This window comes from Enhydra lutris, unplaced genomic scaffold, assembly GCF_002288905.1.
Source record: "Enhydra lutris kenyoni isolate GAN:26980312 unplaced genomic scaffold, ASM228890v2 scaffoldscaffold27, whole genome shotgun sequence".
NCBI lineage: Eukaryota > Metazoa > Chordata > Mammalia > Carnivora > Mustelidae > Enhydra > Enhydra lutris.
Genome location: NW_019154111.1, coordinates 13470041 through 13484300, shown reverse-complemented (window position 1 = coordinate 13484300; position 14260 = coordinate 13470041). Strand labels below are relative to the sequence as shown.

Sequence of the window (14260 nt, the reverse complement as noted above, 5' to 3'; positions counted from 1 at the left end):
AATTTGAGAGGCAAAGTGGGGAGTTTGAGGGGTAGGGAAGGAAAAACTGAAACAAGATGGGATCGGGAGGGAGACAAACCATAAAAGACTCTTAATCTCACAAAACAAAGTAAGGGTTGCCTGGAGAGGGTGGTTGGGTTATATGGACACTGGGGAAGGTATATGCTTGGTGAGTGCTGTGAAGTGTGTAAGCCTGACGATTCACAGACCTGTACCCCTGGGGCAAAGAATACATTACATGTTAATAAAAAAAAAAGATATACATAAAAAAAAATTTGCTAGTATTAATCAGGCCTCCTAGCAACTCCAGGATTCACATAGTTAATCACTCTCTACTTCTCTGGACTCTGAGTGCATTTCCCCACAGGGTGTTTTCTTATCAAATCTGAGGTAAAAAATATTTATTTGAATGGTTCTATTCTAGTCACTGAAATTTCAACTATATCAAGAAACTGAATCTTCCTATGAACCTAGAAGACAATACCTTCACACTTTAGTTACCCACAGCCTTGTAAGGAAAAAAGGAAGGGAAGCCTTGTTCCACAGGCGTCCATTAAGCACTTACTTCCTGTATGACTTTTTGGCACGGATGAGTTTGTCCATTTTCCACAATGGGATTGGTGTGTCTGGGAAAGGCAACAACCAAAAATAGTAAAAGAGCAATTTAAATGAAGAGCCATAGCCCCGAATCCTGCTACCTTACATAGTAACATTGTCACCACATAAAGAGTACCAAAATAATAAAGTTATTTACAACTTAACACTTTTCCTTCTAGTCCAGTCAAACAAACACAAGCACATAATTTAAAACATCCCCCTCAGGGGCGCCTGGGTGGCTCAGTGGGTTAAGCCTCTGCTTTGGGCTCAGGTCATGATCTCAGGGTTCTAGGATGCAGTGGCTCAGCAGGGGGCCTGCTTCCTCCATCCTCCTCTGCCTGCCTCTCTGCCTACTTATGATCTCTTTGTCAAATAAATAAATAAAATCTTTAAAACAAAAAAAATCCCCCTCACCCTTTTTTTGCCACCTTTAAGCCACTTCTACCAGAGCATGAGAACTCAATCTAACTCTGGCTTACATAGGCTGTGGAGCACTCTAATTATTTTTTTCATTCCCCTCTTTTTAAAAACCAGAATATGTAAACTCTTCCAAATTAATAAAAATATTAATTAAAAACCAGGTTATCTAAATCCACTATAATAAACTAAGTACTGCTCTACTCTCAACATTAAAAAGGCAAAAGTTTCAGGAATTCTACTCTACCCAAGATGTTTCTCATGGTTCTAGTCTGAATCCAATGATATATAATATGGGCCCACTCACAATGTATCAAATCCAATTAGTTGCCTTGTTCTAGAATCCACTAATTTGAAAGAAAGCAGGAAAAAAAAAATCCTGTATGATTACCAACCTTTTTAAAGGAAATAATTCTTTAATTTCAATAAGCTCAACAGCAATTTAATAAAAATCTCATTTTCTTTTATACAACTACTCTGATAATCCAGTTCCATCTATGGGTCTGACAAATTATAAATTATATAACTCAGTAAGGATTCACTCTTTCAACATTGTCACACAAATGCTTTTTTAATCATTAGGCTCTTCTTGATTTCAAAGAAGGATTAATTTCACTTGATCAATAAAAAGTCTTCATTATTTTTTTGCACCCTTATAAGACACAGCAATAGTTCTGAAAGTGTGAGCCTTGGAATAGCAAGCAGCAGCAATAGCAACACCTGGGAACTTACTAGGAATTCTTGGGTCCTACCCAAAATCCAAGTGAATCAAACACTGTGGGTCTAGGACCCAGCAATCTGTTTTGATAAGCCCTCTGGGTAGCTGTGGTGCATGTTAAATTTAGTCTGATAATCACCAATCTAGAGACCAAAAAACTTAATTACATTTTAGAGGATCTTCTGACAAAGGTTCTACCAAGAACATATTCTTAGAATTTGTCTTTGCTCCAAAATTTCAAGTAATGGGCTTATCAGTCTCCTAACAGAAGAGATTATAGGAGGTACCTGGAAGTTTCGTGAAAAACACTTGCTTTCTTTAATACATAATGGTCTTATTTGAGCTGTTAACCCAAGGCAGGCAAGCAGTCTCCCTTCTTACCTAAATATTACTGCAAGGCGATCTAAGAACACAGTGGGATCTGAGGATATACCATTGCTGGGCTCCTGAGACAACAGCTGATGAGACAGAGAGGTATCAACACTGTGTTGTTACACATACATCCCTATAGCAAACACTGCAGATATACACCCTTAAACATCCACCTCCCTCCCAATCTCTGCTTACTTCCTTATAAGAGATTCCCAATAGTTACTCAAATGGTGCAAACTTTTAAATTCATATTGTCAAATTACTTTCCTTCATCTTACTGCATCATGGCTAAAACTACATAATACAACACTTTTACTACATGATCACTGTGGAGTGGAAAACAGTATTATTTAATGTTTTCCCATTTACTTTCATAATGACCAAGACATTATATACATTATATATTACAGTACAGACAACAGGTAACATTATTATATAATCTGTATCTTTATTTCACTTTCTATTAGGACACTTTTTTCCTTTCTTTTTTTATTACACTTTAAAATGACTAAGGCTTTACAATGTATTTTAAGAGATACAGCAAGTTGCTTCTTATTCTTTCCTAAAATTTCTTAAATGCTCCTACCAGCATATGATTAGAGATAAACTTTAGAATCATTATGTTGAATTCTCCTATTACTGCACTATAAATGTAACTTGAGAAGAGCTGACATCTTTATAATATTCTTGAAGGAAATATGGTAGGTTATGGTTTTGATTCCTAACTTGAATGTTATTTTCCCCATTATATCTTCTAAACTGTATTACTGATAGTGAAAATCTACTGATTTTAGAATACTTATTCCTTGTATGCAGCTCCTTTGATAGACTGATTAATTTTAATAACTTTTTAGTTCATTCTCTTGGCTTTTGTAGGTAGATAAAGGATCACTTGTATATTCTGTCTTTTCCTTTCTAACATGTAAACATCATAAGTATGTACTAAACCCCTTTTCTAATTGGACTCACCTTTTTCAATGCCATAACCTGAACAGAACATAGTTCACTAAGGCATTCAGTAATCTTATCCAAAGGTAACCTGGCTAGGACAAGTGCTGTCCCTGTAAGACAAAGAAAAATACAAGTAAAATAAATGCTAAACTGAGGTAATTCATTGGTCTCCATCATTTGACTAACAGAAAAGGTTGGCTGGTTTCATTCTTTTAAAAAGCTCAACACTGCTTTTTTAGTTAAAGTATTTTGTTATTTAGGCTGGTTTCTCTTTATTTGGCTTAGACAACAAAGTGACCTTCACACTAACATTTATAACTGAAGTTAATATTAAATTCTCTCTCCTCAGCATCTATGGGTTTCAAGATGTTTAAATACAACTCCCTTTTAATTCTTCAAATACTTAAGAAAAAGAAATCTCCTTTACAAAGCCAACACCAAAGCTATTTTTATATAGCATAGCATAATCGTTCTCAAACTTCCCAGAGGTTTAAGAAGAGCCTTTACTTTTAATAAGTACCATAGGCAATTCTTACCATCAAAGAGGTTTGAGAAATTGACAATTATTATTATTTTTTTTTTTTTGTAAGAATGGGCTGAAATTGGGGCGCCTGGGTGGCTCAGTGGGTTAAGCCTCTGCCTTCGGCTCAGGTCATGATCCCAGGGTCCTGGGATGGAGCCCCGCATTGGGCTCTCTGCTCAGCAGGGGGCCTGAGTTCCCCGCCCCCGCCGCCTGCTGCTTCTCTGCCTACTTGTAATCTCTCTCTCTCTCTGTCAAATAAATAAATAAAACCTGTTTTTTTAAAAAGGTAGACCAAAAAAAAAAAAAAAAAAAAAAGAATGGGCTGAAATTAGAGATCGGATTCTAGTTATACCATAACAGAATCTATCAGCCAGGTAAGGTATTATCTCTGGGCCTCAGTTTCTTTATCTGTAAAATGAATGCTTTGAACAGAAGAAAAAGTTAAGTTTGCCTTTCATTTTTTAAATAGTTGCAAAAGCCTCCACCACCTCTTTGTTTTTATCCATGACTGGTTTTTCTCATCTTCCATATTTCATTCAACAGAATGGTAATCAATCCGTAAGTCTTCAAATATGAATTTAAAAACTAAATGATTTCTCCTGGTAGTCTATAAGCCATGGGTGAGTTAGACTTATTTAAAACTATAGGGGAGGGGGCACCTGGGTGGCTCAGTCATTAAGTGTCTGCCTTCAGCTCAGGTCATGATCCCAGGGTCCTGGGATCGAGCGCCGTGTTGGGCTCCCTGCTCAGCGGGAAGCCTGCTTCTCCCTCTCCCACTACCCCTGCTTGTGTTCCCTCTCTCGCTGTGTCTCTCTCTGTCAATTAATAAATAAAATATTAAAAAAAAAAAAACTATAGGGGAGAATCTAACTTAAATATGCTTTTTCTTTTTAATTTATTTCTACAGAAAAGAATGTTACTGAAACTCTTTTTTTTTTTTTTAAGTTGTATATATGGGGTGCCTGGGTAGCTCAGTCAGTTAAGAGGCTGATCCTTGATTTTGGCTCAGGTCATGCTCTCAGGGCTATGGGATGGAGCTCCAGGTCAGGCTCCCCACTCAGTTAGCAGTCTTTCCTGCTAGAGAATTCTTTCCCTCTCCCTGTTCACGTGCACTCTCGCTCTCTCAAAATACATTTTTTTTAAAGATTTTATTTATTTATTCGACACATATAGAGAGAGGTGTGAAAGAGAGAGCACAAGCAGGGGACAGAGGAAAGGGGTGAAGCAGGTTCCCTGCTGAATAGGGAGCCCACTGTGGGGCTCAATCCCAGGACCCTGGGATCATGACCCGAGCCAAAGGCAGATGCTTAACCAACTAAGCCACTCAGGCGCCCCATAGTTATATCCTAAAAAAATTTTTTTTAAATAAAAAGTTTTCTTTATTGAGAAGGTATCACTGATAAATGAGATGCCATCTAACTACAGGTTAGATGTCACTTCAGTATCAAGGTTAAATTTCACTAGAAAATTACAAGATAGCAGAAGTAACCACTAGCAGTAGCTCAATAGTAGGAATATTTGACTCTGAATCAATGTCTTATTATCTACGCCTATGAATGGAAACAATAAAAACCCATGCTACAGAAAGAAAATCTGTCTTGGAAAATGCAAATACACTAGCTGGAAAGGAACTTCATCATAGATATAGGAAAGAACAGTTAGTTCCCACACAAGGTCATCCAAATCTAGCCAAGACTAACTTGTTTGCTACTCACAGAGGCTTAAATGATGCCACAAAGGTTCTATTACCCAGTGTTTTATTTGATATATCCTCAATCCCCTCTCACTGCCAGCTGTAAAGATTTCACTACCTCACAGGGCACCTCAATCTACTTTCAGAGTTTAGTAAGAAAGTGTTTTCTTTCTAAAAGCCAGTACATGGAGCGCCTGGGTGGCTCAGTGGGTTAAGCCTCTGCCTTCGGCTCAGGTCATGATCTCAGGGTCCTGGGATCGAGTCCTGCATTGGGCTCTCTGCTTGGCAGGGAGCCTGCTTCCTTCTCTCTCTCTCTCTGCCTGCCTCTATGCCTACTTGTGATCTCACTCTGTCAAATAAATAAATAAAATCTTAAAAAAAAAAATCATTTAAAAAAATAAATAAATAAAAGCCAGTACATGTCAACAACTGACTACTACTCATAAATCTATTCCTTCTTTTATAGGATAATCTTTCAAATATTTAAAAATAGCCATCATGCTTAAAGTCTCTTCTTTTTCCTAGCCCTAATATCTCTAGTTCTTCTTTGAACTTCATCACCACTCTAGCTACTTGCCTCTGAATAGGCAATCACTGAGCGTAAAGCTGATTCATAATGGTTAAAGAATACTAAGACACCAAGTTTCTACGGACAGGACTGATCCACATAAACTACCTTTAAATTTCCACCTACTGCTTTGGTATGGCAATACTATTTGGGCTCCTTTTTTTTTTTTTTTTTAAAGATTTTATTTATTTATTTGACAGACAGAGTTCACAAGTAGGCAGAGAGGCAGGCAGAGAGAGATAGAGGGAAGCAGGCTCCCTGCTGAGCAGAGAGCCCGATGCGGGACTCGATCCCAGGAACCTGAGATCATGACCTGAGCCGAAGGCAGCGGCTTAACCCACTGAGCCACCCAGGCACCCTGGGCTCCTTTTTTTATTCTTCCCCCAACTCTAAAAGAACTGTATCTAGTTCAAATGTGTCATCACCACCCCAAAATTTAAGTCTGTGCTATACACACTGTAAGCAGGTTGAAGTAGTTATACAGCCTTAAAGTATTCTAAGAAAAGAGTACATGTATATATCAACACCCTCCCCTGAGTGGAACGGTCAACTTTCTCCATCACTAAGTATACTGCAACTGAAAAACTGGGATATGATTAGTATAAGATAACCCCCCAGAAGGGCTTAGAGATGTTCTTGGTTAATATCTGAAGTAAATACCTTTTAGCAAGCCCACAGCAGCTTCTGGAGACAACATGAAGGAATCAAGGGAACGGGCAATCTCCAGGAGTCCATTAAAGTGCTGAGCCATGTGGTCTCGGCAGACAGAGCAAATGTTATGAATGGCTTTGGCTGCAGCAGAAGCCAGAGGCTTTTCACACAGGCCCTTCATCAAATAGCCCAACACAGGGTCTAAGGAGAGATACCACACAGTAGAGATTACAGGTCTAAAACTCAAGGAAAACTTGTAGCTCCTTATAACAGAGGTTTATATTCCTGCCCCCACCCCGCCTTTAAGCAAAAGAACCATTTAAAAAAATGAAATGTGTTCAAACCCCAATATATAAAACATAAAAAAGGAGCTGATCTCACTGACATAGTGTCAGGGAGCCCTGGGTCCTATCTATTCACCTTCTATTTCTTTCCTCATGGCTAGGCCTTCACACAGCATAGTTTGAAAACCACGGGTGGATAAGGCCATCCATGTATTAAGAATAAGGTAATATAAGAAAGAATATAAAGCTCAGAGAGCTACCATTATTTATACTCAGAGATGAGTCACTATGTGAAAAAGAGCCTATGTTAACCAGGACGACAGTTATCTAAGTGGACACTTTTATACTTGCTTCTTTATAGTTAGAAAAGGCCTTAAAAACATGCAGATTGAGCTTTTAGTACTTCTGGAAAAACTATGCTTTACTTTTGTAACAAAAATAAGTGTTCCAAAGAAACTGATCATAAAGGTGAATTTCTATAAAGCACATTCTTATCTTTTACCTTACTTTATAAAAATCAGAATAATTTTCTATGGAAAAATCACATATGATTAAGGAACACTTTGAAAGTACATCAGAATAATCTCATACCAAACCAGTAAAGAAGGAATCAAAGAACAATGTCGTAAAGCACATTAAAACGTTATCTCCATTTCCCATCTAATGACCAATATAATGCCCCAATCAGCATGAACCCCTGGTCCTCTCCACAAAAGCAGCCTAAAAGTTTTAAGCTTAGGAATCAGAAGAACTAAGTATAGAGTATAGGGAACTATAATGCTGTAAGCTTCTGTGATTCTCAAATGGAATATCCATTGTTTTAACTATTCTAAAGTAAGTACAAACATGGAGCAATTTGTCTTACTGCTGATGCATGTATTTAAATGAGATACTGCATGGTGGTACTGAGTGATAAGGCTTAACAAACAAACCCACTTTAGTTTCTTGTAGAAGAATCATTCAGAAAAGAAAGTCAAATGTTGAGACAGATTACAGAAGTGAAGAATCTAAGCATTAGAAAACAGGTATTCTGAAAAAATTTTTCAATGGTATGTTGAACTTGAAAGTGTCTCAGCTATAATGTGAACATATCTATCATACGCTCTATACACAGAAATAAGAAAAAAGAAACATCACCTTTTAAGCAACAGTTTTAAAACAATAAAAAAGATCATATGTAGGGGCGCCTGGGTGGCTCAGTGGGTTAAAGCCTCTGCCTTCGGCTCAGGTCATGATCCCGGAGTCCTGGGATCGAGCCCCATATCGGGCTCTCTGCTCAGCAGGGAGCCTGCTTCCTCCTCTCTCTCTCTCTCTCTGTCTGCCTGCCTCTCTGCCTAATTGTGATCTCTGTCAAATAAATAAATAAAATCTTTAAAAAAAAAAAAGATCATATGTAAAATAAAATCAAGCTGAAAGTGGGTAATAGATGTATAATCCAGTAATTTCACTATTGGGTATTTACTCAAAAGAATACGAAAACACAAATTTAGAAAAATATACACACCCCTATGTTTAATGCAGCATTATTTACAATAGCCAAATTACAGAAGCAACCCAAGTGTCCACTGAAAGACACACGAATAAAGAAGAGGTATAAACACATGTTCACATACATGTGCGTGTGCGTGCACACACACACAGATATCACTCAGTCATAAAAAAGAATGAAATTTTGCCATCTGCAACAACACAGATGGATCTAGAGAGTATAATGCTAAGTGAAGTAAGTCAGAGAAAGAGAAATACCATATGATTTCCAAAACAAAGGGAAAAAAAACCAGATTCTTAACTATAGATAACAAACTGATGGTTATCAGAGGTGGGGTGGATGGAGGGGATGGGTGAAATAGGTGAAGGGGATTAAGAGTACACTTATCTTGATGAGCACCAAGTAATGCACAGAACTGTTTAATCACTATATTATACACCTGAAACTAATACAGCACTTATGTTAACTATACTGGAATTAAAAAAAAAAAAAAAAAGATGGTAACATAAGCATAGAAATACATCAAACAATATGATAGACACAAGTTGGGGGGGATTCTTAAAATTCTTAGAATGTATCAGTCCTAAGTATCAGGGAGGCTTAATATATACTACCTTAGATAAATTATTTACTCTCTTTGGATTTATCTGCAAAATGAGAGAGATAAAAGAAATGATATCTTCCCTTACTTTTGATTCTAAAGTTACTTTGTATAATCTTTAGTTATTTTTTTCAAGCCAATAAGGGCATCCAGAGCTGATATAATTCAACATTCTTTTCATTTTAATTTGTACTTATTTTGTCTCAAATGATAATTCTTGGTTTTAAAAAAGAGTATTTAACGCTGAAAAAAAACCTTTCCTTTGCTTTAGCCTATTAATAGCATCTAAGTTAGAACTACAGGGAGTCTAATTAGTTCAAGCATGTGCCAAGACTAAGAGAAAAATTCATCCCGAAGCAGACTACTAGAAGCAAACTGTTTCCCTATCTAGAGATCTAATCTTTAAAGATCCCTCTTCCAAGAGATGACCAGTTTACAAATGTGTCAACTAAGCAACAGCTCATAATACAGTATTTACTCTCACTGTCTAGAAACATTCTACCTACCAATAAAAATAAAGAACAAAAGAACAAGAGTGAAAGTAAGAAAGGAAGAACAAAATCAGAAAAATCACTCTCAGTAGCTGCAGAAGAGTGAGTTCACACATACCAAGGAACTGAGGATTTCGATCAACCACTTCGCTCATCTCTCCAACCAATTCAATGCTGGTGTATCGCACTGCTGTATGTACAGTCTCTGGAAGGCGGACGACTCCTTCTAGGACCTCCACCAGTGTTGGATTGTTCTCCCTAAGTACAAAAGGTAAGTACTCACAGTTACTGATTTCAGAGGTTAGATTCTGGCCTAATAACAGGCTGTAAAAAGACAAATCATTGCTAAAGGGCTTTTTTCTAAACACATAACCATTTGGATGAAAGTGCTTAACATTTGGTATGAAAGTTTTTTAAATCCTCAAAAAAAGGCAAAAAGATAGAAACAGTAGATACTGTTTCACGAGAAGCATGCTGCTCCTTAATCTTCTAAATGCCAATAAAGTATCTAAAGACACATCCTGCGATCAGATTATGTTCTTCAAATTGGAAAGGCAGGCATTTACTGTGGATGCATGTCTTCTTTTAAAGAATCCATTTTAGTTATTCTTCTAGCTGCAGTACCTAGAACAGTGCCTGGCACACAGTGGGCACTCAATAAATATTGCTGCGTGGCTAAATGAATGAGTGAATAATTCTCACAGACCACTTGCTATTAGTTCTTCTCCAAAATATTTCTTATAGCTGGATACTGGAAATTTTTAGCACAGGTAAGTACGGGTGGGCCAGCTCCCTAACTAAAGGAACAAGAATACAAGCCGCAAGAACAGGTAAAGGTGACCTGACTTGGAACATGAGGGAAAATTAAAGTTAACCAAATACTCTCCATGGCTCCAAGAATTTCTTTTTCCCCTTTCCTTGTCTTTTTTCCACTCCCCAAGAATACTGGCTGAAATTCTTTATGCCCCCATAGTGGTAGGCTATAATACAGAAACAAAAGAGGTTTAAAATCTAAATAATGTCCTGGATTAGAGCAAAAGCACTCCATGCTGATGAACTAAGTCTAAGTCCATACACTAAAAAAAATTACAATCATGCAGTTGGCTTCAAATGTGGATTTAAAAAAAAAACCACAATGTAAAATCTTCTCTCATTTATGTTATGTTTCCTGAGAGCACTAAGCTAATTTTTGAGACTCTCTACCCATCCTTTTTTACACCAACACATATCAGAATAGAAGTGATTTTAATAATCCTCAGACTATCACTGAAGGTTCCAAAAGATACCAAAATGAATGTAAGAGCAAACAATATGGTATGTAATTCAGGACCAATACATCTTTTTTTTTTTAAGATTTTTTTTTTTTTTAAAGATTTATTTATATGAGAGAGAGAGAATGAGAGAGCAAGAGAGAAGGAGAAGGGGAGGATTAGAGGGAGAAGCAGACTCCCCAATGAGCAGGGAGCCCGATGCAGACTCGGTCCCCGGACTCCAGGATGATGACCTGGGCCAAAGGCAGTTGCTTAACCAACTAAGCCACCCAGGCATCCCACCCGGGGCCAGTACATCTTAATAGAGAAAAGCAAACCTACTCTATTCTCCTTGAATATTTACTGGATTAGAAACAATGTAAGATTTCACTGACTCAAGTCTAAAAGGCAGCTAAGTAAGAAGCACTATACTTTTCATAAATACATGCCTTAACCATCTCTCTAACCAAGGCTTGGAATAGAGCTCAGTTGCAGGTATCTGATCACAATACAAGAAAACTTGATAGATACTATCATCAATTTATAAACTCACAGCACGAAGTAAATTCTGTTTTTAGGAATTCATATTAAAATCATAAATAAAATTTCTATGCTACTCAATTAGAAATCAAATTCTAGTAAAAAAAAAAAAAGAAATCAAATTCTAGTAACTTAAAGATTTCCAATGGCAATAACAAAAATAGTAATTGCTCCTTAGATTTTGCTACTCTTTTAAGGTGAAATGGTACCTATCTTGCCTTTCTAAAACTCACAAATGATTCTCTAAGGCAGACAAAACGGAGAACAATATGATGAAATATTTGTGAGGATCACTTACCCAAGGTCCAAAAGCAGATGAGAGCTAATCAGTGACTATTCAACTGCTTTTAAGCAAGCACCAACAATTTAACAGCCTAACAATTTTTTTATTATATCAACTTTCACAAGGGAGCCTCAGCTGGAAAAATAAATCAGCATTATCTTCCTAACATCAAGAACAAAATAATTTTAACTCTAGGATATGTGGTTATGAGTATCAGCAATGCATGCTACTCTGGAATAAACTCTAGAAGTCAGACGACTAGGCAGCATTATAGAAGTTCTAAGTGTTTCCAAACATACAGCACAGGAGAAAAATGGTATAATTTTCCTTCCTTTGATATTCAGAGTTCCCGCAAAAGACTTATTAGACACTCACGGATCAACACTCTTTGCTATAGCAGCCATGATAAAGAGAACCGCTTCTGTCACCTCCCAGGGTGGGTTGCCTTCTTTCAGAGTAGAATATAACTAGAGAAGAAGAGGTGGATTATGGATCCATTAAAAGGAAAACAGAATAGAATTCCAAAACAAACAAAACAAAAAATCCTTTTAGTTAAAATAAATCCAGCCCCTCGTTACTAAATCGAAGTATCTCTCAGAGCCAGGGGAGAAAATTAACTCCTTTTTCACATCTTCACTAACTACAACTAACTGCTATTTTAATATCTGAAATAAAACCAGTTAGATTCCCCAGGAATGTATCAAAATTATCATCTGCCCCAACAAAATGAGTATTATGGAAAAGCAAACATATTACATGAGTGTCTTTTTGTGATCCCTACAATAACTGATAAATACATAAATACACTTAAAATTGAAATACAATGTAAATTTCTTATATATGTATTGATTTTAACATTTCTACTGTTTTAAAGACTTATCTGCATCAACACTAGTAGTACAGATTAAATTCTTAAAAAGCAGCTATTTAGAATACCATATCCAAGCAAGGGGAGGAAAAAAAGGAGACCAAGCAGAATATTCAAAGATGCTCTAGTCCAGAAATTTCCCAGCATATATCCATCTGATTGGGTGTTAGTCTAAGTAAGATTTCTGTAGTCAAATAACAAACACTGCTAAGTAAGATAAAATTAAGTAATTCTCTTGTTGTAGGACTTTACCGAGCCTTTAATACATTGTTTAAGTCATTTCCCAATGTTAATTGAGGATTCTCCCCCCACAAAGAATATCTCATATGACTGGTGTTCCACAGAATACATCTTGAACAACACTGACAATTTAAGTAAATTTGTAAACTGAGATTTGAAGAACAAGTAACTTGCTCAAAGCCAAACAGCGAATGACAAAGAGCTGAAATGTGAACACAGGTCATCTGCCTGTGATCTGGTGAGCTCACTGAATCTGCTTTCTAAGAATCTCCAACCCTTGGTAATTAGATCAATAAACACACTTTGTTTAATATGAAGAAAAACAGATATAATTTAATTAAGACTTTCCAAATCAGATTATACCCCCAAATATACAAAATGGCTGGGTTACCAAAAAAATAAAATAAAATAAAGGTTAGTTCGGTATTGCTGATGAAAGTATCAAAACTACTATATTTCTGAGCTTAAGAGTGTGATCTAGGAATATGAAAACTGCCTGAAATTATGCTAACGTTAAGTGATGTGGAATGGTGATGATTGCAACCTTATGAGGTAAAATATTACTCACTGTCAGGAAAATCACAGGACTATGAATCTTCTACTCTAGTATAGTCACCTCTGGGATGAAACTGCACAGGAATCTAACCATAAATGTGGACAAAGGAAATGCCAAATAACTAAGAGAGTTGCCAGGATTCGGTACATAATTAATAAAGCAGAAAAACTTGCCTATTTTTCCTGGCTAGGTCCAAGTTCCCTATAAATACCTTGGGGTCTTAAGGTTTATCTATGATTTTCCACTCCGACTGGACAAGCAGAACAGCTTTCAACAGCAAGAATCATAGGAGTAAACCATAACTGAACCATCCACGGACTGCAATTGGCTTGCTTATTAAGATAATAAATAAACCAAGCTACTATATGCCAGGCAGTGTGCTAGGCACCTGCATATCTACTGTCCCATTGAGCCATTAAAATTTAAGAAAAAGGTGGAATATTTATAGGAGACACCGAAGTGAACAAAACTCAAGTGATCAGTAAAACTGGTAAGAATCTCCAAATGGACTTACCTGAGCAAAACACTCCATAGACCCAATCAAGAAAATCAAGTCTTTCACCAGATCTGATACCCTCATCCGAAACTCTCCAAAGTCATCAGTCTCCTCAGGAACCCCCTCCTGAAATTTCAAGTCAAATAACATTTCTTTTAAACTTATCATAAGGCTTTAACAGACCTCTATAAAAACAAGAATAAAGAAAAAGCCATTAAACAGTTCAGTCCCAATGAACAAGAGATAAGTTGCTTAAATCAAAGGTTATTTTAATATACAGGGTCTCTTAAACTTTTAGGTATGTCAAGTCAATACAACCTAACCTCTACCTTTACTATGAGAAACTGTTCTTCCTTTTCCCCCATATTTCCAAGCCACACATTGCTCTGTTGTTGAAAAATTTGAGTGGTCAGAGTGGGAAGTAACCTGGAAGAGGTGATAACTTAAGAGTTTCTAAGTTTATCTTATTTTTAGTACTGAATATACCCCTGAAGCTTCATGGGTCAATATTTACCAGAATCAGTAATTATCACAACAGCTAGATTCAGAATAGAATTTTAGACTTTTAAAAAGAATATTATATAGGTAGACAGATATATAAAAAAAACATAAGTATAGTACAACTTAGGTATAGGTATACAGACAGTCAATATAAAATTTTCACCTTTGCCA

At 36.6% G+C, this 14260-nt stretch overlaps 1 protein-coding gene across 3 annotated transcripts in view; it reads right to left on the bottom strand.

The window, feature by feature from the left end:
• The window catches only part of LOC111152071 (transportin 3), an 87218-nt gene that overhangs the window by 23144 nt on the left and 49814 nt on the right, over window positions 1–14260 (bottom strand). For 2 of the 3 annotated variants that reach the window (XM_022510361.1, XM_022510364.1), the window contains 7 exons: window positions 13607–13714; window positions 11804–11895; window positions 9474–9613; window positions 6500–6691; window positions 3074–3165; window positions 2114–2190; window positions 566–626 (listed from right to left, as the gene is read on the bottom strand). In XM_022510361.1, coding sequence (XP_022366069.1) covers window positions 566–626; window positions 2114–2190; window positions 3074–3165; window positions 6500–6691; window positions 9474–9613; window positions 11804–11895; window positions 13607–13714 — 762 coding nt within the window. The remainder of the gene's footprint in view (window positions 1–565; window positions 627–2113; window positions 2191–3073; window positions 3166–6499; window positions 6692–9473; window positions 9614–11803; window positions 11896–13606; window positions 13715–14260) is intronic. The other variant, XM_022510362.1, reaches the window with a different exon arrangement.